General features: G+C 42.3%; 1 protein-coding gene across 7 annotated transcripts in view; it reads left to right on the plus strand.

Moving 5' to 3' along the window:
- Positions 1 to 24466, plus strand: part of MEIS2 (Meis homeobox 2) — a 201107-nt gene that overhangs the window by 140570 nt on the left and 36071 nt on the right. For all 7 annotated transcript variants that reach the window (XM_084776569.1, XM_084776563.1, XM_084776565.1 and 4 more), the window contains one exon: positions 3459 to 3535. In XM_084776569.1, coding sequence (XP_084632695.1) covers positions 3459 to 3535 — 77 coding nt within the window. The remainder of the gene's footprint in view (positions 1 to 3458; positions 3536 to 24466) is intronic.

Genomic DNA, 24466 nt, shown 5'->3' on the forward strand with positions numbered 1-24466 from the left:
CTCATCGTCATTGCTATTGCATTATAGCATGTGCTCTCAGGAGGAAACTGAGCCACCTCTGGGCCACTGGACCCAAGTGAGTTGGCCCCCAACAGCGAATAGTCAAAACTATAGCTTTAGGCCAAGAACATGGAGAATGACAACAAATTATTGCTTGTGGTCCACTTCCAGTTTCCAAGTGCAAACATACCCAAGTTTATTTTAAATTTGAGCCAGTCAGACATTTAGTAATGCACATCAAAGAAGGAGTGAAGGCTTCCCCTGTTTATTATTTCAACATGATGTCTGTCCCAATAAAGCATGCACACTATACATCATGCGAGAGAAGCGCTTTAGTTCCGTGGTTTGCCCTTAAATATGAACATATACTTGTAAATTAATCCAAAACACATTGTCACGTTCCAATCCCTCTGAAAGCTGATTGTTCTCAATCGCTCTTTTAATTTTAGAAATCCTGTGGCCGACTGCCAGGGCACTTACAGATCAGCCGTCCACCCCATGTATAAAAATGGCATGAATCTAAAGTGTGCAAGCCCCACAGAATGACATTCAAAGAACTTAAAACTTTTTCTAGTCTTCCCTATTAATTAAAAAATAAAGCCATCTGTACAAGGTGAATTTTGGTAAGGTACCAATGTTTCTAATGATTCTGGACGGAATTTGAAAAGTGCTTATAAAATGGGGAATGTATAGCGAGGGATGTCCAAGCTAAAATGCACTGTTTGTAAAATTCTGCAGTCATTTGACTACTCTCCTGATAAAATGCTAGAAATGATTCTTGTTATTCAGTCAGAATTTACCATCAAACTGGACGGAACTGACTCCTTAGTAATCCAGTAGCATCCACTTTCTACACTTTTCCTAAACTACTTCTTTTTATCCTTTCTCTCTCTCTCTCTCTCCTTCTCTCTCTCTCTCTCCTTCTCTCTCTCTCTCTCTCTCTCTCTCTCTCCTTCTCTCTCTCTCTCTCTCCTTCTCTCTCTCTCTCTCTCTCTCTCTCTCTCTCTCTCTCTCTCTCCTTCTCTCTCTCTCTCTCCTTCTCTCTCTCCCCACCCCCCACCCTCACACACACACCTCACACTTGTCAGAACTTTTTTGGGCAAATGTAAAAAACAAGAAAACCACACACATGGGAGGGGTAGGTGAGGGGACAAAGACAGAGAGAGGTTAGGTACAGAAGCATCCCTCTGTCTCACACTACTATACTACACAGCCTCTTTCTATACAACTTGGGGGACTGCCTCTTTATTTCCATTTTAATTTTTGCTGTTTGAACAATTTCTCCCCTGGGGCTGACAACCTATAAAACTAGGCTCTCAAAAATCATAGAGTGGCAGGAACTCAAAGGAGGACCACTGCCTTGCATTTGGTCAGGAAATACCTTAACAAGAAGGTTTTTTTTTTTTAAATTGTCATTTGTTCCCCCAAACAGTGCTTTCAATCAATTAAAGTTTGTACTCTAGGCCTCTTCCAGTTTGAAGGCACCTCTGCGTCTGCGATGAACAATCCTTGTTTGCGAGTCATTCATTTTCTCCATTACCAAGAGGAGAATAGAGGACAATTACATTGTGTGGACGAATCAGAGTGTTAGGAGGAGTATTTGTCATGGAGGCAGAGTGCAGTCCCTGACAGGCAGCGATTGATGGCCAGGAATGAGTGTGAGTGGCCCAAGCAGCCTCACAGGATGCAAATTACTGACTGTGGATTCCAATTTACCCTGTTCATTTTTCTTGCCTCTGCTGAAGACCATTAGTGGTTTTTGAAGCAGTGAAGGGGTCATTACTAATGTGGGGAGGCTCTAGCGGGGGGGGGGGGGGGGGGGAGGGAAAGGAGGGGCAAAGCCTTCTGTAATTACACAGCTTTAAGGAACAGGCTGCAGGCCCTAGCCAAAAAAGTGTCAACACCTCGCAATCAGAAAAATTTATTTTCATTTTATGCTTAACCCATATTAACTCAACATTATCATCTTTCTTTGTTAACATTTGCGGAATATTAAAAGCCTGCCTTCTATATTAATACCGATCTAGTTAACCCCTTTTGATATACAGGGGATTTTGTTGAACCTATGACATGTGGGTTCTCAAATAAACAATCCTGTTTATTTTGGATAATGCACAGTACTATGGAAGGAAAATGAAATACCTGAGAACTGAATTCTTAGAGGATTGAAAAACATCCCCCTCAAATGCTGGAATAATTGGACTACTTCAAAGATTTATTTGGATTACTCTTAACTGTGTGTGTAGATGTGTGTTTTGTGGGATGTGCGTGGGTGTGCAGGCACCATCATAACCCAGTGGTCTGGAAGGACAGGTAGCTGTGAGCTGCCCAGCAGGAGTTCTGGGAACTCAACTTAGTTCTCTGCTGAACAAATAGGAGGCTCCTGTGTGCTGAGCCACCTCTCCAGCCCCCTGATGACTCTTCAGTGATCCTGGTGGGAAATGGGTAGGGCTCGAAGCCTTCTAGTTTATGAACAAGTCTGACACGGGGATAAAAGTTTACCTCCCTATTTAAGAAAACCAGTGAGTTTTGAACAGGACCTTATGTAACAGATGTGTTTCATAATTACGTGCCCTCCAGCACAGAACTTCTTGAAGCCATGTATGATTGTAAAACAACCATCCTGGGTTTCGAGATGAGAGGGGAAAGGGAGAGGGAGGAGGTTAATGAGCATGCCGATCATTATCAATGTGAGTGAACCGGTGATGGGAAGGAAAGAATTAAAACCCAAAACCTATGGCTTTGTTCTCTTGTTGCTGGACTTGAAGTTACCGCGGGAAAAATGCCATAGGAAGCATAGCATAAAACGTATTCCTTCTTCCCCGAGGCGTGAATTATATGCCTGGCTCGGGGGACAGGTAGCCTGAGCAAGCCAATGTGAGCCAATGTTCATGACCTTCATAGACCAGAGCACTAATCAGGAAAGTTAAGGAATCCCAGTCCCACCCCGACCAAGAACTCTGCATCCAGCCCTTTACCTTGACTTCCAAAATAATTGTGAATATGTATTAGCCAAAGGTACAAACTTGTACTTAGCCTCCTATTAACTAAGAAATAATAGTGATGCAGACCATCTCGCAAAGGTCATGCAGAGAAAGAAACATATGAGGAACCCAAGGCAATGGGTCTCCAAGCTCCCTGCATACAACAGATAGCAATAGAGGCACCCAGAATTTTGATGTTATCCCAGGATATTTTTCACTCCCGGCTGATCAAAAACATTGAGCGACTTAGGCACCTGGACTTTCACTGCTGGTCCTACTGAGTGGGACAAGAAGTCGGGGTTGCCCCCACTGGCTCCTGTCCACACATGTCAGCAAGTTAAATATATCTTTAAGTGTGTTGAGGAGAATCAAGCCATAGAGTAAAGAATGCACCAAGGGTGGTTTTGCGCCAGGAAGTATGTGCATTTTACCTGACTTCTGATGCATCTTTTAAAACATTTGTCTTTTCATCAGCACCCGTACCCTTCCGAAGAGCAGAAGAAACAGTTAGCGCAAGACACAGGACTGACAATTCTGCAAGTAAACAACTGGTGAGTGACCCCAAGATCTGCCTTGACTAAAGCGGGATTCCTAAATAATTGTTTTCTTTTCTTTCTTGGTCTTGTTCCTGGAACAAAGGATATGAAGAGTAACTTCTCCATTTCTTCCCTGAGGTGCGAATTTATGCCTAGGGTGAGAGACAGGTAGTCTAGGCAAGTAGGGTTTGTACCTTATCTTTTTCTCGCGGCTTTCTTTCTTTTTCGTCCCCCCTAAGATCACCTTTCTCTTCTTTAATTCTTTAAAATTCTCCAGCCGAATCACAAATTCTGTCTGGCTTACTCTTGCCGAATATTGTTGCCTGTGTGTTTTTTGTACAATGCTCACACACAGCCACTTCTTCTGGGAAGGATTTCTTTTGTCTGGACTCTCAGGAACAATGTAGACCCAGGGGGTTTTTTTTGTTTTTTTGTTTTTTGTTGTTGTTGTTGTTGTTTTTTTACTATCTCTTCATAGGCATTTATTTACCCTAATTTTTTTTAATAGAAAAGAAGGCTTTTCCCCCCATTTTTAGCTTGTGATTTAGATTACTTGCATGGTGGTATATGGGCCATCTACCCTTTGTACATGGCTTAGAGGGTAACTGAGGAAAAAAGGAGGAGTAAGGGATTAAATAAAATGATCACAGTGGCCAAGAAATGATATAGGAATTACTTATCAAAATACTGGCCCAGGTTTTATCAGCAGCTTAATTTTGTTCTGTACATTCTTGGGGTGATGTTCAGATTAATTGAACTGACAGTTCTCTTTCAAAATTCAGGGGAAGTATTTGCACGGATTTCAGGCCTTATACAAACTTAATTACATGGAACTCCACTTTATCATTCTAATTCCATGTAGCAGAGGTTGTATTTACAAATGAGAAGTCTCTGGCTTTATTCACAGCTTTCCTTAATATATTTATCAAAGCAGGTTCATTTACAAAGTGCTCTATCTGTGGGATACAGGCAGGCAGACATTAACAAAGCTTTTAGGTTTATCAGGCCCGCTGCCTGATGAGCTACCCGAGGGTCAATTGATTTTGTGGTTCTGTGATTCATTTTTTTCTCATTTTTCTAGGATCACAATGAGAGACATGCTTGGAGAATTAGCCAGTTTGTCTGCCTTATCTGTCAGGCAATTTTTTTTTTCCCAGGGAAGTCAAGCTACTTAAATTGGCCACAGGAACTGTCGTTATCTGACTTTAATGCACCCTATAGTGTGGATAGCATTTCAATTACACCAGTAACCAAAGCTTAGCTGCAGCCCTTTTCATGCCTACTGTTGTACAGAAAGTGATGTGCCTACCTACAGAAGCAGAAAATTGAGTTGCCTTGCTTCTGTCAGGGTGATTAATGCAGGAATAAACTGCTAACCTGAAAAGAGAGGCAGAAAGAAAGGATAGACAATACAGGCTGGAATTCTCTTTAATTTTCTTCTAAAGATTGGAGCTATGTACATTTAAAGATACCCTTTAGAGCAAAATCTTGGAATAAAGGTTGTAGTCTCCAGGGTGAGATGTGTCCAGGACTGTGCGTTGACAGGGGCCTCTGGGTGTAAATACATAATCTGTGGAAACACATACATTCTTATTCATGATCCCAGTTCAAGCAATCAGTGGTCTGAAACAATAAAATAAACACACTCTGCGTTAAGTTTAGGAGACTCGGTCCCACTTATTGTTTTATAACAGTCTGATTTCCACTGGAAGCTACAGCATCTCCATGGTGCCTGGTACAATTAACACCAATTTGGAAATTTGGTTTTTGTAAATTTGAGACACATTCGGGGAAGTTGTGATGGGAATTTTTGAGGGAACTGGAATGTTTCTTCTATGCGGATATTTAGCATTGACATTTGACCCTTCTTTGAAAACACTGTCACATATCATCCGTTGCCGGAATTTTTTGATGTAGTCATTGTCCTTGAAGAGCAAAGACAACTCAGTCCCTCTCTCTAAAGACCAGCCTTTCTCACAGCCACCTGGCTGGAACTTGGAAGAAAGGACCCTGCTTTTCTGAATTCCACAGAGCCCCAGGGCATGTGCAGAGGTTCAGTTGGTGTGATATTTTGGGTTTCTTGTTTCTCTGTGATTTGGGCCACATTTGCCGAGGGTGAGGACATGACAGTCTGTCATGCAGCACACTTGCCGTAATATGGGATAAACGTTGACACCTCTGTCTCTACAAAATAATTCCATCTTTCTAATTTTCACACTTCCTTCTGAAAAAAAAAAAATTCTGTAATCCTGCCCGCAGGTCCAATTCTTAGCTAATCGCTACCATAACTTTGATAATAAGGTGTGACTCACAAGGATGGCCCCGCAAGGACCCCTGAAACACTGCCAAGAGTTGAAGACAGGGCCCCCTCACTGGGGATTTCAGAAAGAAAATCTGAAAAGGAACACACCCCACATGGGTACATTTTGAACTTGTCCATTTCCTTGACAAAGTCACGTTTGAGATAATGCTGCCTGACCTCCCTCAAGAGGCTTTAAAAATCACAGAGCTCAGGTGCCGGATAGTGGTGAGAGGAGTGCACTATAAATGAATTTTCTAGGCCCTAAGAATGACCAGAAAAAGAGGCTCCAAAGCAGTTTGCGAGCTAGAGGAAGGACTTGGGGATTAGGAGCAGTTGCTGCTCTTCCAGAGGACCCAAGTTTGATTCCCAGTACCCAAGTTAGATGGCTTACAACTGTCTGTATCTACAGCTCCTAGAGACTGGACCCTTCCTTTCAGCCTCTATGGGTATATCTGCAGTGCATGCGCATGGACACACACACACACACACACACACACACACACACACACACACACCCCATACAAATACATGGATACATACACATAAATAAAAATTAATTCTTAAAAAGCATAAAAAACCAAATAGTTTGTAAACTTTAACCCCGCCCCTCCCCCCCATCCCATCAGCCAGAGTTTTGTTTTTTGTTTTTTGTTTTTTGTTTGTTCGTTTGGTTGGTTGGTTTTTGTTTGGTTCTCCAAGACATGGTTTCTCTGTGTAACAGAGCCCAGGCTGTCCTGGATTCATTTTGTAGACCAGGCTGGCCTCAAACTCACAGAGATACTTCTGCCTTTGACTTCCAAGTGCTGGCGGGCAGAGTCTAGTCTCGCATGATACAAGGGCTATACCCAGGGACTCAGAGTAGTCTGGGAAGCCCACAGCTTAGGCAGACCTTCTGCTCTGTTCTGTTCTGTTCTGCTTCCTCACTTTTTAAAACAGAAAGACGAAGGTGTCTAAGCAGTACTGTAAAATAATATCTATAGTAATAAGCACCGGAACATGGCCATGCATACCTACTGAGAGCAATAAGCAGTAAAAACGGCCAGTTAAGACCACGGTGATTAGGAACTAAGAACAAATAAGCAAAATGGAAGTGTAAGAGATAATTGAAAGAATTAAAGATGTGTTGGATCTTTGCAGCCTATGTTAGAAATGACCCCAGAGCACTTTTCTGATGTATTTACAGTAAGGACTGTGGAAAATGTGATGACACAACCAAACCAAAGGGCGGCTTCCAGAAGGGTCAGCATCTATGGCACTGATGTAACTTGCCCTACAACTATCTCTCAGAAGTCTGAACAATAAACCATTCCAGGAAGAGTGTTTTTCAAAATGACTCTTGAGGGTTTTTTTTTTCAAGATGAGGTAGTTGGGCATGGTGTCTTACACCTGTAACCCTAGAATTTGAGAGACTCAGGCAGGAGAAAGACATTGAGTTCAACAGTAGCTTGGGCTATGCAGGGAGGTCCAGGCCAATTTGGATGGCAGAGTTAAGGCTTGCCTCAAAAAGCCAAAAGCAAGGCCAGGCTAGTGGAGCATGACTTTAATAATTAAAATCAAATAATTATAAACATGGAAAGAAAAAAATATTTAGTACAATGGCATAGATAATTTTTTATCCAATAGCTTGTGAGCTAGAGTGGAGATTTCTTCCAAAGGGAAGTGTACCTGTTTAAGGGGAAACTTCTGTGATGGAGACAGCTTCCTATGGTACAGCTCTTCTGCTAACAAAAGTAGACTTTTGTGATTTCTTGCATGATTGTTTTTGCAGTTCTTTGTTGCCAGGAAGGAAAGATGAGGAAGCCCTAGGAAGGGAGAGCTTACAAAGAACTGCCAAACATAGAGAATATAGAGGAAAATTTGACGTTTTCTCATGAGGCATGCTTATGCTGGGGGGGGGGCGGAAATATATATATTCCCCCCAATGAGAAAGTTCTCACTTCAGTAATTTTTTTTAAGTTGTGGTTGTGTGTCCTTGACAATAGCAATCATTGAAATATGACAAAGTCTCACTTTAACAAAATTCCAGCTAGGGACAGGAAGATGGTGGTCCAGTGGGTCAATTGTATGTAATACAAGCGAAAGAACCCAAGTTCCAACCCCAGAGCCACATAAGCCTGGCAGTACTAGTTCCCGTCTGAGATGCTGTTGTGTAAGAGAGATGGGAGACACAGACAAGAGAATCCACAGAAGCTCTAGAGGCTACAGACAAGTTAGCTGTAATGTCTCTAAATGACCAACACCCTCTTAGAGGGCAGAAGTTTGTCTTCTCTTGCTTCATTTTGCTCCCCTGGTGAATTTTCTAGAAGCTACAAGAGTTTGTTTCATTAGGACTAAAGGACTTTTGAGGGTCTCTTGGGAGTCAATGTGCCTCCCTTGCAGCTTTAAGATGGCTCAGCACCTTCCCAGACACCAACACAGGTGACTTGGCTTTGTCACATGTGAAATGGGACGATGTTTGGGTACAGGACGCTTGTGCTGAAGTATGTTGTAGCCTATGAACGCTCTGAGAACCAAAGGCAACACAACTGGGACTCTGCAGTCCTGATTAAAGTGCGGACAGCAGCAGGGTGGATGCCTGTGGAAAGCATCCCCCGGGAACCCATCATCCCAAAGTCACCTGGATGCTTCCACTTGAAGACCCATCATCATGTTCTGGGTGGGTTTCATCAGGGATAGTCGCTTGCAGGCTTGTGTCACTGAATTTCCGAGTCCAATTTGAAGCCTAATTAGTAGAAGGCAGAGTAAGTGGTGAAAAGGTCGGACCTCTTTACAGCAAAGAAAAGGCATTTTCCAGGGTACGCGTGTTGTCATCCCACCGCCAAGAGAGCAGACACCGGGAAATATGTTGTAATATTAGGACATCGAGAGTAAGCTGGGATTCGGGGGAAATAATTTTGCGGTAAACATATGGAATAATTGGCCAGTGGTGCAAGAAATGTAAATGAGGCGCGAGACAGCTGGACGCTTTTATCTCAAGAGAGAAAGGATTGAAGGATTGAGTGATAAAACCAGGGAGGTGGGGTTGAGAAAAACCTAGACAGAGCAAAGCCTGCCGGACTAAATATCCTCTTTCTGCTCAGCAATTTCCACCACGGCCATTTGTTCAATGCGTAGCTGCCGTCTGCGGCGATTATTTCCAAGTAACATCTATGTTTCAGAATAAAAATCCATTTGAATCTCAAGTCAAATTTGCCAGGTGCTAGATTCATTGTCAGCATTTAATGTGCTGAGACTGCCAATGCCGGGGAAATGAACACACACACACACACACACACACACACACAAAAGAGAGAGAGAGAGAGAGAGAGAGAGAGAGAGAGAGAGAGAGAGAGAGAGAGAGAGAAAGAAAGAAAGAAAGAAAGAAAGAAAGAAAGAAAGAAAGAAAGGAAAAGAAAAGGCATGTGTTTGGACTCCACTGTGGAAGTATGGGGTTTTTTCTCCCTAGATTCTCAGTGTCAGAAACACCCAGTCCCTGGAAGGGAGGTGGGGAGGCCAAGGGGGACCCAATGTTTCCAACTTGCCCCATGCTGTCTCCTGCTGACAAAAAATGGGGTTCCTCCTGACAGATGCTCCCTAGGCTGTAGTACTGGTAGGACCTCCCATTTTTGCCCATCTCCACGGGGTCTCTTAACGCTCTATCTGAAGGTCCTGTTCTTTTTTTTTTTTTTTTTTTTTTTTTTTTTTGGAGACCCACAATTATTCTAAGAAAAAGGAAATGAAATAGATGAGAGATGAAAAGATAAGAGAAGCATCCATGCTGAATGCTTAGCTAGCTGGGACTGCCCTGAGATTTAAGTGGGTTTCAGTTTGCTCAGTCTGCACTGCAGGAAATCTTAACAGGGGCATAAGCCAGGGATCCACGTATGGTTTACCAGTTTTGAATAAGAGGGAAGGGGACCAGACCACATTTCCCATTTCAGGGTATGAAACTATCACCAAAAAAAAATGTCAACTTGGAGGCCACTTCATGGACTGGGGCAGCCAGGCTTCCCACTTGTTGCCCTGTGAGATCAGTGATTCTAGACAGTTCCTGTCCTATACTATTGCAAATAACATTTCCAGAAATTTCGATTCAGTCTACATGTAGGTAAGCAGCTCAGAAGCAGCAAGAGCCTTTTAAAAATGGTAAACAAAAGGAGCCAAGGGGAAGTAAAGAAAGGCCATGCCAGTGGGAGTCGGGTGTGAAGGGGGGAGCGAGGTAGTCCTTTACAGTCAAGGGGGTGCAAAGGGGGGCAAGGTAGTCCTTTATGGTTTAAAAGGGGTGCAAAGGGGGCAAGGTAGTCCTTTACAGTCAAGGAGGGCGAGGTAGTCATTTACAGTCAAGGGGGTGGGAAGGGGGGCAAGGTAGTCCTTTACAGTCAATTACACCCACTCCTTTGTGCTTTTTCTTTTTTTTTTCTTTCTCTCTTTATAAAGAAAGAATGAAATATGGTTTTCATAGCAAGCTGGCAGCATTATCTCAGGATGCATATTTCTTTGCTGGGTTAGAATGCCAATAAGAGGGAAAAAAAAGTTTCTCATTTAGAGGAATGTACATTGCTGGGGAGAAAACACCAAACAACAAAAAGGGAATGCAACAAATTTTTTGAAACACTTCCAAAACAAAAAGTCCCTTAAAGAAATGTTTTAAAAAATTTTTTTAAATGAGAGGAAAAAAAATTCCTTATATTCAAAGTTACCGATTTTCAAGTCTCTATATTACAGAAGGCCTGAAATGTGTTGGGTGGGTTTTGGTTTTTTGGTTTGCTTTTTTTTTTTTTTAAGTTTTTCTTTTTTAGAATTAGCCTCCTCTCTTTCACTGACAAAAACAATGAGCCCCAGACAGCTCCTGCATTAGGCACAGGGCTCCTACCTAGCTCTGCGCTTCATTACGCCAGGATTTGGAAGGGAGACAAGGTTTGCTCCAATAGGCCCTTTATCCATCCCCACTGGCATGATCTGCATGGTTTCTCTGGTAATGCTAAAAGAAAAGCCTATACCTCAGGCGACTGCAAGATCTGACATTAGGATGCTATTGACTTGATGTTTACTCCTTTTCATGGAGGGGGAAGAAAGTGAAGTGACGTCATTGAAAAATTACAAATGTACCCTATAGCAACTGATTTAGTAAGTATTTCTAGCTCCAGTGATATGAGTAAAGTAAAAGTTGTATTTAAAAACGTTTAAAAAAAATCAAGGAATTGGGATTTTTCAGTTGCTCTTAAGTTATTTCTAGAATGTAGAAAATAGAAAGAGAGCTTAGACAGAATACAGATCAGAACATATCAATACTATGCTGTCTCGCCAGTGCGCTCTTGCGCTCTCTCTCTCTCTCTCTCTCTCTCTCTCTCTCTCTCTCTCTCTCTCTCTCTTTCCCCCCCTCTCCCTCTCCCCCCTCTCTCTCTTGCTCTCTCTCCCTATCCCTCTCTCCCTCTCTCCCCTCTGTCTTCCTCTCTCTCTCTCTCTCTCTCCCTCTCTCCCTCTCTCCCCCCCTCTTCCTCTCTCTCTCTCTCCCCCTCTCCCCCTCCCCCCCCTCTCCCTCCCTCCCCTCCTTCCCTCCTCTTTTTCCGCTCATGAGTCCTGATGGTTGGGGCGGCTTGGTCTAATTTTCAATGTTATTGGATTCCCCCTCACATACACACACACTCTACTATGGGGCTTTTTGCAGTAGCATTTTCTGCAGTATTGAAGACTTTTCCAATTCCTTCCAAAAATTCGCTCTCGGACATGTCCGTCTTTTAATAGCCTTGGATTGCCTGCACTGTGTGCACTTCACTCGTTCATTCATGCATTCTCCCACTGGAGAGCAGCCTTGTAAAAATTACTTAATTGAGAATCTGCTCTGTTAATGAGTAAATGTAGGTCCTATTAACCTCGTGATCTTGAGGGCTCGTTTTTTTGTTGTTGTTGTTACTACTGCTGTTTTCATTGTGTTGGATTTTTCAAGTATGAGAGTGAGCAGGGCTGGTGCTGAGCCTCCCCTCCCCCCCCAACAGCTCCACCCTGACTTCCACTCTCCTGCATTTAGGCCACGCAGTATTATTTATTCCTATTGTGTAAACAAGGAAAATCAGTTTATATATGTGGGGGGGGGAGGTTCCTCAGAGATTTGGGGAGAGGAGCAGAGAAAGACCTGGTTTTCTTTTCACTCTGGCTTTCCTTGAGTTCTTTTCCTGCTCCTTGTTTTTCCTCTAACCTCTAATCAGAACATCCAGTGTTGTTTCCTGTTTGGTTTTGGTTTTGTGGGTGAATCAGACTCCTCGCTGCTGACTGGCCATTCCCTAGAGATTAGCTACCGACTCGGCCCTTACTCAGAGTCACACACGGTCTGCACTGAGGCGCACCAGGCTCTTTCTCTCTTTCCCTGGCAAGGTAAACACGGGGAGAGGGAGCAGTCCCCCTTGTTTCCAGATACAGCCTATCTTTTAGATAAGTCCCAGCAGGCTGAGGTTTCAGGTTGTTTAATGTGGACATCTAGAGCTCCAAACTCCCCCCCCCCCCCCCGCCACCCCCAGGCCTTTAGACAAGCAACAAAGATGTCAGCAGACCGAATTCAGAATGCTTGGAACTGGGGACAAACTCTCTGGATCTGAATTCAAATCTTCCCCAAAGTCCACAGGGGAAAATTCTCCCCAGGAGTCTTGACTTAATGGTTTCAACTCAGCTCTTGAGAAAACCTGGGTCTTCCTAGACTAGGGTGTTCTCTTCCACCATCGTGATAGGATGATGTCCTTCTGGACACAAGTATTTGTGTATTTCACGCTCTATGATACCGCTGATAACATCGAGGTGAGCCAGTCTTCTGTTTTGAACCTGCATTTCAGATTTCGTTTCCCTTAACTCTGAAACCTGTGCCAGTTTTCCATAACGATACACACTGTTTTCTAAAACGTAGAAGAGTCACCTCTTCAAACAAGGATGTTTTGATTGTTATAGAGTGAATGTGCTGACTCCAGTGTGTACCACAAGCTATAGAGGCTAGGTAGGCAATGTGCTCTGTTTATCTAGTTTTTCTAAATTGTGGGTCTGATTCTTAGTGTTTTGTTTGATAGTGCAGTTGGAACACTGCATGGGGACTCATGAGCAATTTTCCACCAAAAACAAAGAAAAAAAAAAAAAGAAAAAGTCTGTAGACAGAGCCAGGCATGATGATGCATGCCTTCAGCCGTAGCACTCAGGGAGGCAGAGGCAGGTGGAAGGCCAGCCTGGTCTACAAAGCGAGTCCAGTACAGCCAAGACTACATAGAGAAACCCTGTCTTGAGAGAGAGACAGAGACGGGGGGGGGGGGGGGGGGGGGGAAGAGAGAAGAGAGGAATAAAGAAGGAAGGAAAGAACAAGGCTCAGTGGAATTTGGCCACAGCTGTTTTATTTCCTGTGTTACCTGAGGCTAGGTGATATAGGACGAATTCCAAATACCTTCTTAGGCCTGAGTTACCGAATCCTGCTCCTCTCGGACCTGTGTGACTCAGTGTGACTCTCCTACACATGCAAGCTTCCTGTGAACCTGAGTGGCTGCAAAGCAGTCTGAGCCTGTGAGTTTGTGTTTGATGTCATGGGCCAGAGGTAACAGAGTGGGAAAGAGACAAGGTGAACTCCTCAGGACGAAGAAGACCAAGCCGGGCATTAGCTTTCCTCGTATTTTTTTCATGATGACATTAACAAAAGCAATGCTCGCATACAGGAAACAGGCGGTGTGTAAAAGCATTAGCACCAAAGGGAACGTAATAGGTGACTTATTAAAATCCATACACGGATTATATGGCCCCATCGGGTTCAGAGACCAGAGAGCACGTGACTCAAGAGCCATTTCTGAGGGGATCGCCCCAGTGCACTTTGTCAGCTTAGTGGCTTCTGACATTAAGTAAGCTGCAGGTGAGCTTGATTGAGTGGTCCTCTGACAGGAAGGAGGAACAGGAATCGCCTCATCCTTGCTGAGCTCCAGCCCCTATTTTCATTACCTTCTCCACGTATTACATTTACTCAACCGAGTTATGTGTGGTTCTGGGAGAGTCTCTCCTGTTCCCAGAAGTCATTGTTCCACTCATAATAAAATTATGCTATCAATTTGCCACAAGAGAAACACTGGAGTTCACTAAATTATTGCCATGTGTTTTGCACTAAAGACAAAGTGATACCAATTAAAAAAAACACACCCCTGGATTCTATTTTTTACTGGCATGAGGGGAGGAGTGAGGCTGGCTCGCAAGGGAGGTCATGTCTCCCTTTTCCATGTTACAAATTTCATTTTCCTTAATTAGAAAATGGTGCTTATAGAGAATGAGCAGAGGGGTTTAAGGGAAGAAAGAAGAAGGAATGAAACCTGATCTGCACCCTAAATAATATGTCAGAAAATGACAACTTGGCTCCCTCAAGACTATTTCATTTGAAAGATTTGCTAGGTTACATTAGGCTTGGATGGATTTCTCTGGAAATGGGGCCATAACCCACAGACTTAAAAAAAATGCCCCAGCTTCACAGTTCTACAGATAAGCCAAGCCCATACCCTGGTCCCATCGCTGTGACAAGTGCATCCTTCTTTGTGCTCTCATTGGTCCACTTGTTTCAGGATGCTGTATCCCTTGAGATTTGAGCGTTAGTTATAAGACTATCATGCTTTCTGATTATCAGCAGGATCCAATATCCTACTGTTTCAATTCATATTCTGATAGGTTAATTATAAAATAGTCAATAGTTTGGTCTCAGGAAGAATTCTTGTCTCTCCATATACCATATAAACAATGCCTGTCCATTTACCATCAAGTTGATGATAAAAATAAATGAAGAATTTCCATTCCATTGTATGATAAAAGTATTTCCAGTCTCGAGCAGTAGTTCACTGATTTTAAATGACATTCTTATAATATAGTTTTACTAAATAATTGAGGAAAACCCTTTGCATTATATTATAATGATGTTTTTTAGGACAAATGTAAAAATGTGTAGGAAAACTGGTGCTTCCTAGAGATGAGATTGTTTCCCCAGCTATCTCTAGGTAACTCACACTTTGGTAACAAGAAGGAAATAAAGCAACAAATAACTCCATATCTTAATCTATCTAGAGAAAACCATCTACAGCCTAAAAGTAGAATCTACCAAGAGACTAAAATGGTACCAAAGACAAAATCCCTCTTTGGGACAAGGCAGCAGAGTGACATTGGAGTGTGTTGTGGGTGAGATCTGAGAGCAAACAAGCCAGTGGTCTGAAATAATTTCAGGATTTTTGTTCTACCTTTGAATGGAACCACAGAGCTTGAGGCTTTATAAGTACCCAGAACTTGGTACTGCACTGCATTCAAACTAGCAAGAGGAGAAGGCTTGGAGGGAGGGAGGGAGGAACTCACACTGGAAACATCCACAGAGGGAAAAGGGCCACTCAGCAGGCTGTTGCTTACAGGAGATAAGATTTGAAGTTCCTTTTGAATCAGGGGAAGGAACTGTTTTTAGTGGGCTGATAGAGGCAGTGTGAGAGACCAGGAAGGAGAGAAATAGAGCCAGAGGGGGAGAGAGAGAGAGAGACAGAGAGAGACAGAGAGAGACAGAGAGAGACAGAGACAGAGACAGAGACAGAGAGACAGAGACAGAGAGACAGAGACAGAGACAGACAGAGACACAGAGACAGAGAGGAGAGAGAGAGAGAGACAGAGACACAGAGACAGAGAGGAGAGAGAGAGAGAGAGAGAGAGAGAGAGAGAGAGAGAGAGAGAGGGAGAGAGAGAGAGAGAATGTTCACACAGCACCATGCAATGTGATCTGTGAAGGGAATGGGCCAGGGCATCATCAGGAGCTTGGAGCTAATTCCACCCCAGACAATGTGTGTGATCTTGGGCAATTTATCCTTTCTTAGTATCTATTCCCTCATCCATTAAAGAATGGAGACTGGGTGATTTTTTAAGGTCCTTTCTATCCTTAAAATTCTATTATTTTATTATTCTAAGCCTGCGAACGGGGAAGGGGGGGCGAAATCTAGTCAAAGCAAGCAAGATGAAAAATGATTTTAACCATTGTGTCTTGAATTGATTAGAAGAAGAGATAGAGAGGCCAGTCATAGGAGACTAGGAGAGACTTAAACAAAACCCCGAATCAGGGACTTAGCTATTAAAATGAAGAAAAAGAAACCAATTTTTATCGCTATTGTTAAAAACCATAGCAGGATTTAGTGGCTAATTCAGTATGGAGTAAGACTAGACTGAGAGCCACAACTTCAGCTCTGGGCTTTAGGGAGCAAGAGCTTGGGGACTGATTTCCTCAATGACAATGGATTTGGGGGGAGGGGGTGCTGATGGTTTCTCAGGGAAGATGAGCTTGTTTTCACAATAGGTCACAAGAAAGAAAGAAAGAAAGAAAGAAAGAAAGAAAGAAAGAAAGAAAGAAAGAAAGAAAGAGATGAGCCCTGTGGGGTAAGAGGTCGGAATAACAGGAAACACTGTAGGACCACACAGAGGGGCAAAAGTAAGTCTGAGGGTAGCGATGTTATTTAAACCCTGACAGCAGATGACCCTGTCCAGAAGGAGAGGAGGCCTTGGTGACAGGGACGCTGGGAGGAAGCCACACTGAGCACTGCTATTTACAGCCCATTGAAAAACCTGCACGCTAGAGATAGCACCATGGGAGCATGGTCAGGGAGAATGCTGCACAGGACAAGATTTCCGTTTCTAGGTTATACAGTCTTGTTGGATGAGGCAAGTAGGGGTGAGAGAAAGCTATACATCTCTTTAAAGCACAAAGATCTTGAGGTGGGGCAGTGAGATGGTGCAGAGAGGGGGAGCCTATGACCAAGCTTGATGGCCTGAGTTCAGTCCCCAGGGGAACTATGCTGCAGAGGAGGAGAATCCATTCTCCCAGATTGTCCTCTGACCTCCACAGAAATACTGTGGCACACAGGCACAGTCCACAAGGGGTACACTTCATGTACTGTAAGCTGTGAAGTTTGCAAATCTCTTAAGAGTATGGAATTGTCTAGCCATTTTTGTTCTGGGCCTTGTTTTTTTCTTTTCTTTTCTTTTCTTTTCTTTTTTTTTTTTTTTTTTTTTTTTTTTTTTTTTTTTTTTCCTGTTTGTGAAAATTCCTCTGGGGTGTGCCACTCCTTCATAGGTTAGCAACAAAAGAAAACAATCTGTCTTTGGAATGCTGCCTGCATCAGTCCTGAAGAGCAGCATTTCTTTAATGGCCTTTCCTGTTGACCTCTCCTATACCTGCCCTGACACTTCCATTGCAACTTACAAACTTCAAAAGGGCAGCCCGGGGAAAAAATGGAAATATCCTCTTCCTTAGCTTTTGGCACGGGGTCCATGAATGCCTGATCTTGGTTGCTTGGAAAAACTCTTATTACAACTCTTATTAGCCATCTAAATGCTCAAAGGGTTTTCCCCCAAAGTCACGGTTACAGGCAACAATTGCTTGAAAACCACTCAACTTGGAACCTTTGAGATGGCCAGACCGAATGACTTCCCCATGTGTCACCTTCATTTGTTAGTGTTATACTTTTTTGTTGTTCTTGTTTGCTGTGTGTGTGTGTGTGTGTGTGTGTGTGTGTGTGTGTGTGTGTTGGGGGGGGAAGACAGACAGACAGACAGACAGACAGACATGGTTTCACCATGTAACCCAGGCTGTCCTCAACCTCACAGGGAGAGATCCATCTGCATCTGTCTCCCAAGTGGTAGGACTAAAGGTATTCGCCAGCATGCCCTGCCCTGTTACTGCTGCATACCGTGAACTCCACACATTGCATTTTGCTACCAAATTGTGTATTTAGTCAATTCCTGGCCACACACAGAAAAACAGAGCAACTTGGAGATAGGAATAACTAACTATATCACTTAAGTGTTTGAGTCAGTGAGACGTTTGTAACATGCCCTCGGCATCTTATAGAATTTCAAATAAATGCAGCAACTTGCTCATGGGGAGAACTATACCATTTATGTATTTAAGTCAGTGGGGGAATTTGTACCATCCTTCAACATCCAACAGGACCCCACCCCAAAGCATCGTTTAGTCAACAAACCCTTGACACCTGCAGCTGTGAACCTCTCCAAGCTGTTTTGCTTTACGGCTCACCAAGTCGCAAAGTTGGCTACTCACTGAAGGATCTGTTTCCTAAGTATTTCATCCATAGGGTCACTGCTTGTGCCGATGTGTTGCTAAACCAAAGCTTATCTCTATGAAAAAGATTCCCACATACGAGCATTTTTTTTTTGTCAAGTGGAATTGGGTATCCCTAAACTAGATAAACTCTAGAATTTCAAATAAGTCTGCTCTCCAGTGAGTTTGAAACCTTTCAAATGCAATGAATGGATCATCTTTGTTATCATCCAGGCCTGGCTATATTTGGAATAATATGTGAAAATTTTACAGTTTCTTCAGGAAAGACGAGTGTAACGGGCTGAGTCATTTTATGAGAATATATTATTTTATGACTCAAATCTTTATTTAAGGGGAGCATTAAATACAACATCAAACAGTCAGTGTAATCATCATTACAACAGAGCTGAATTTTATAATAAATCTCTCCCATGGTTCTCCAGGATGCTTGCCTCGCACGACTCACTTGCGCTTGGGTTTTGGTACACTGTGTTCAGGAAAAGGGATGACTGTGTTAACCACCAGCAACATCTCAACCATTAAACTAGCTCAAAAATTACCCAAAGAAAGTTTGGCTCCATTTTAAAATATACATCCACTCCGTGAAGGGCGGTCACGGTATCCACTGGCAGGGCCGGTGCACAAGTCTCTAAACTAATGCTCTTTTGAGTAAATGCCACTGGTGAGGGAGAGTATGTGGTACACCTGAGGCCAGATGCTCTTGCAATGTCCCCTCCATGTAGTGAAAAGCTGATCAGGGCCCTAAAGCTTTATCAAAGGTAATTGGAAATTTAAAGGTAAAGTAATGGTCTTGTTGGCGCTGGACAGTTGCTAATAAAGTTAAATACTGGGTAATTTAAATGACTCAATTATAAGTGAGAAAGGCCTTAAAGATAGGTAATCTCAGCCAACCTGTCATCCACCCACTACCACCACCCAAAAAAAAAACAAAAACAAAAACCTGAATTATGGACAGAATAAGTAATTGTCTGAGTTGGTGGTGAGGCCTAAGCTTGAAACTGATCAAATACCCAGGTTCAAAACTGTTCCCAGGATACCTCTTCCCTCAGACCTCCAAATCCTCATTTTAATCCTTAAATTATCTCAAAAAGCAAAAACTCGCCATTAACTCACTTTTTTTTTCTTTTCTACACAATGTCTTAGTGCCGTTGTGAACTTGGTTTTTAAGAAAAATTAAAGCCATCTCCTGGAGCATGTATGTGAGTTATGAAGAATTAATTAGTAAGACACAGTTGAAAGTTGTACATTATATTTTAAGTACATTTTAAATTTTGGTTTATTTTATACATACAGGCTTTTGCATGCCTGGGGCCAGTGGAGTCCAGAAGAGGGTGTCCCTGGAACTGCAGTTACAGGCAGTTGTGAGCTTCTATGTGCTGGGAATTGAACCCAGGTCCTCTAGAAGAGCAGCCAGTGCTTTTAACCTTTGAACCATCTCTTCAGCCCATTAAATACAATGTAGTAAATGAAATGGATATGTATACTTTTTTTTTCTAAAGCACGAAACCTTCATGTTGGATTTAGAAATTATTAAATTGGTTACTGGAGGACTGAGAGAGCAAGGCTGGCCAAAAGCATGGAAAGCACTTAACCTGAATTATATAATAAAAGTGAGAGCTGGGGACCTGAGCAGCAGGATGGTAATGGGAGCAAAGCTACTGTTAAAAACTTAACAATTAGCCAAGAGTGGGAGCCACTGCCATATTGAATATGTGACCTTGGACTCCAACCAATTATGAAGACCCAGGGCAGCCAGTGAACAAAGCAATTACAATGGGAGTCAAACGATTAAGGAGCCAAGAGTTCAGTAGCTTTATGTGGCTGCCAAGGTATCCCTAGAATGCCATGTAATAGGCACTGAATAATACTAACATGCCCCCATGGTGGTTTGAAGCAAGTTATGGTATATTCTAATGCAGGAAGATTTTTCATTATGATGACTGTGGGAGTGGTTATTTTATTTTTATATGTACTTTTACATTTAAATTGAAATAACCAGTAACATAAAATTGCCAGTGATTGAGCTGGCTGTGAATGTGTTCTCTCTCTCTCTCTCTCTCTCTCTCTCTCTCTCTCTCTCTCTCTCTCTCTCTCTCTGTGTGTGTGTGTGTGTGTGTGTGTGTGTGTGTCTATCTGTCTGTCTGTCTATTTCTCTGTGTCTCTGTCTTATTTCTGAGAGTCTCTGTAATGCCGACCCCCCCCCCCTTCTTTTACTTGCTCTCAGGTAAATTTCACTGCCTGACAACATTTTACACTAGACAAAGCTCATGCAGGAGATGAAAAGCCATGAGGCATATCAAACATCATAAGGCTAGTGTAATTTCTTGTTTATAAAGAAACACAAAGAACGTAAGCTAAGTAGAAAGGTGTTGGTTGAGAGAAATTGTAAATGCCTTCGAGTTAAAACCATCAGGGATCAGAAAGCGATGGGCACATTCTAGAGGCCAGTCCACCAAGGGGAGGCTGATGAATTGCCTCCTGCACATTTTAATTAAATTATCATCTTGAGACTTGTGTGCGTGCGTATGTGTGCGTGTGTGTATGTGTGTGTGTGTTTATTGATTTACACAGTATTTTTAAAAGCCCACCCTCGCCCTTCCCTCTTTTGAATGCTAAAGCTTTGTGCCTTCAGCTTGACTCTGTGAAAAGAAATGACGTATCTTTGGAATTGTTATGGAGGGAGGGGAGAAAAAAAAAAAAACAAATGGGTGGTCAAGTTCTCTTCCCTGCAACATGTTTAAGTTTCAAACTGTTCATATAATTATGCTGGCATGTATTTCTCTCTGGCTCTAGTCATGCAGAAAAAAATTTAAACATGAGAAATTGGACAACTCTAATGTGGTGTAAAATCTACTTAGGCATTGTATTTCTTTCAATATTCGTTACCAATAGTATGCACAGTGTTAAAATTAAAAGAAAATGTTAGCTTTCTGCCCTAATGCATTTATGTGATACACGTTGCTGCCAAATATTTTATTAACATTGAAAAGAGGAAGTTTGAAAATAATAGGGTTGGCTTTGAGTAGAGGTGACAGTGACAGCCATTTAATAGTATAGTCACTTATATGGCACCAATAGTGATGGTAATTAGTTACCTAACACCCTCAGGGGTCTATTGTTCTTAGTTCTTCTGTATCCAGGAGTAAACTGAGGCACTGCTTAAAGGAATTCTCTGAGAAGCTTTGGGAAGTAAGACTCAAACAAAAGATTTAAGACTCTCTAGTCTTGTGTGAAAACTTAGAGCTGCAGTGGTGGGATTTTCTTTGGTCACATCTGGGGAAATGAAAGATTTGTGTCTCCAAGTTTCTGCCCTCCTTCCTACCTCTAGCCAGTCTCGCCTGATTCCTGAAACAAATGCTTAACAAATGGTACGAGTACTAGATACTACTCTATGGGATTTGTTTAAAGGATCGCCTCTTTCTCAAATACCAGCTTCAAAAAGTTATCTCTTTGTGTTCTATAAGAATTGGAAAATAGCTGTGGGAGAAAATAGAGAATTCTCCAGAGTCTGTCTGTCTGTCTGTCTGTCTGTCTGTCTGTCTGTCTGCTTAACTAACATCTATCTATCTCTATCGGTTATCTGTCTCCCATGTATCTCTCATCTATTTATCATCTTCTCTGTCCCTGTGTCTGTCTTTCTGTCTGTCTGTCTGCATCTGTGTGTCTGTCCGTCCATCCATGCATCTTTTTTCCAGAGTAAGGTTTGCTTGTTAAGAGTGGCCACTGAAAGACTAACTTTCCAGGGTGGTTTTCCTAGACCACGGCCCCTGTGGAAGACTGACTTGTTCTGGTCTGAAATAGGATTCCTAAATGAGCTCAAGCCACCCACCTAACATGCACAAGCAAACCGCACTGGAGGTGAGGCTTTCAGGATGACCTAGGACTCACGGGATGCCTTGACTCAGACCTGCAGCTTTGGTCTAAACCCGAATAGATCGATCAGTTCAGAACCTCTGCTGGGCCGTGGGTTCTTCTGAGAAGGTGATGAAACCGTGAGGCCCGGCACCAAGAGAATGGTCTACATGTGTACGTGGACAGTACACTACCTTGCCGCCACTCTTACTGGCCCCTTCACAGAGCCTCTACTGACAAAACCTGAAACTAAGTGAACAAAGCAGACCACCACCACCACCACCACCACACAAAAGAAACTCATAGTAAGTTTGATGGAAATATGTTAACTAACCTTAAAAAAAAGACCGTAATCAGTATTCCTCCTTTTGTTGGTGGTTGAATTTTAAATTAATTGAATTTTTAAAATGGCAACAGATGGTTCTCATTTTATTAGATTTCAAATTCATAAAAATTATGAGCTGTACCTTTTGGCTTGTTCTGTCTGGTACAGAGCCTCTTACAGGCAGGAATCTTCCATGGGACTCTAGGGGCCAGCCATGAACACTGTACTTGGCACCTTCAGAGCCAGGCATCTCTTAGCCTGAGTGATTACAGATTTTGAATGGGTTCACACGCCATAATGGTACCACCAAGAGCCCACTGGAGTTAGTAAAATGCTATTTCTGTCACTAGTTGTTAGGTCTGCTTCAGTTATAATTACCTTTTCCCCCAAAGGCGATTCTTCCTAATGCTTACCTCTCAGTGTTAAATATGTACGTGCATATATACGTGTGTCTGTGTTTATGTTTGTGTGTGTGTGTGTGTGTGAATGTAAGTATATATAGTATATGCCTAAGTAACCACTAGACTTTGAGGGCTGTCAGATTCCCACACAAACTCTTCTTCTTAGGCGAGCTTTGTGTTTATCGGCTTCTTCAACACCCCCTTTCCATAATTTGTAACCACCTTAGAGCCAAGCTTCGTCTCATTGTCTTCGGATCTGTCTATTCATTTGTTTATCAGTCCACCTATCTGTAGAAATTTTAAATGGCGTAATAACTTTAATAACAGTGACACTAATGTAGTATTAGATTAAAAGAATGTTACTTTATATGGGTGTAAATGTAATTTAGAGGCACTTAGAGGAAACTCTATACTTAGCATGATTCTTGGCCACAGCAGACAGGTTGATCCCACTCATTTTGGGATTGCTAATTTGCCGTTAATTAGGAAGATTGATTCTGTTCTGTGGTGCAATGGCCCAACCCTAAATGCATTTTTCTGGTTTCTGGGGCACTTTGCTGTCTGCCATTGTCATTGCAAATGGGCGACTGGATGCCACTTGGCCTCACAAAATTGAAGAGCTTTCAGGCTTCTAGAAAGCAAGGATTAGCATTTGAAAATTTAAGTCACATTATAAAGTGCAGCCTGCTGTTATTTTAAACACACTTCTGCTTTATTCCATCTCATATTGTTTTAAGTTGTAACAGAAAACCAGTGCTCTGATTCGAATGGTTCGCGAAGGAAATATTTCGTTATCAGAATCCTTCACTCTTCTTTCTCAGACGTGTTAGGACACAGAAACCAGCACGGTTTTGATGTTCTGTAAAGAGCATTTCTTTTCACGAGTTGGCTGTTTGTCTTCCCCGTGATGGATCGGGCTTCCTGCTTGCAAGCCTTTTTTTCTTCATGCCCTCTTCTTTTGGCTGATGACAAATTTTAATCATTTAACTGTCCTTACAGACAATTACATTAACTAAGATGAGTTATCTTCCCCTTATTGGAAAGAAGTTGGGGAATCTATCAAAACTAGTGAAAGGAAAATTCCTAGAAATGTTTTCAAACATAGTCATTAAGAATGGGCTGAGCCAAAGAGAAACAAATGTGGAGGCTGCAGTGTGTGAGGGGAGCCACTTAAGCTCTGCAGTTTTGATGCCCAGCATCACCACAAAGACAGCTCAGGCACTTTTGAACCACATAATTTTTTTCACAGTGATGGAAAATTGGATAGCCAAAGCAATATAAGGATCAAGGGCCTGGAAAGATGCTCAGGGATTAAGAACACTGGCTGCTCTTCCAGAGGACCTGTTTTCAATTCCCAGCACCCACACAGTAGCTAACAACCATCTGTAATGCAAGTTCCAGTCCAGAGTCTTTTCTGGACTCCCGGGTACCAGGCACACCCATGATACATAGACATTCATGCGGGCAAAATATCCAGACACATAAAATAATAAAATAAAAAATGTAAAGGTTCTAATTCCACTTATATACTTCATATGCTACAAAATGCAGTAGACAATGTAGCCAAGTTTTCACTTATAGAAAGATATATATAATTTATTTACATATATATATATGACAAACATTCCTTCACATTACATAAATACTTATACTTGAGGTCAGTGACCTGATTGCATCTATATGTGCCTTCACTCTTAACAACTTTAATATTTTGGCAAATATTTTGATGAGCTGATTTTAAATATGCTAAATATAACCTCCAAACAAAATTAATTTTAAAAAAATATAGGCCCCAGAAACATGAGAATGAGAGGCGAGTACACATAAAAGGTAGTACATAAAATAAATACTCCAGGCCCTCGTATGGTGCCAGGCATTGAACTGTGGCCTTACTCGTCCCAGGTGAGTGCTATTTCACTGATTTATAATGCCAGCCCAAAAAGGGTCTTAAGCGGTTGCATCTGCGCTTTGTTAGCCAGTGTGCAGT

This window comes from Acomys minous (assembly GCF_964271855.1).
Source record: "Acomys minous genome assembly, chromosome: 3".
NCBI classification, from domain to species: domain Eukaryota; kingdom Metazoa; phylum Chordata; class Mammalia; order Rodentia; family Muridae; genus Acomys; species Acomys minous.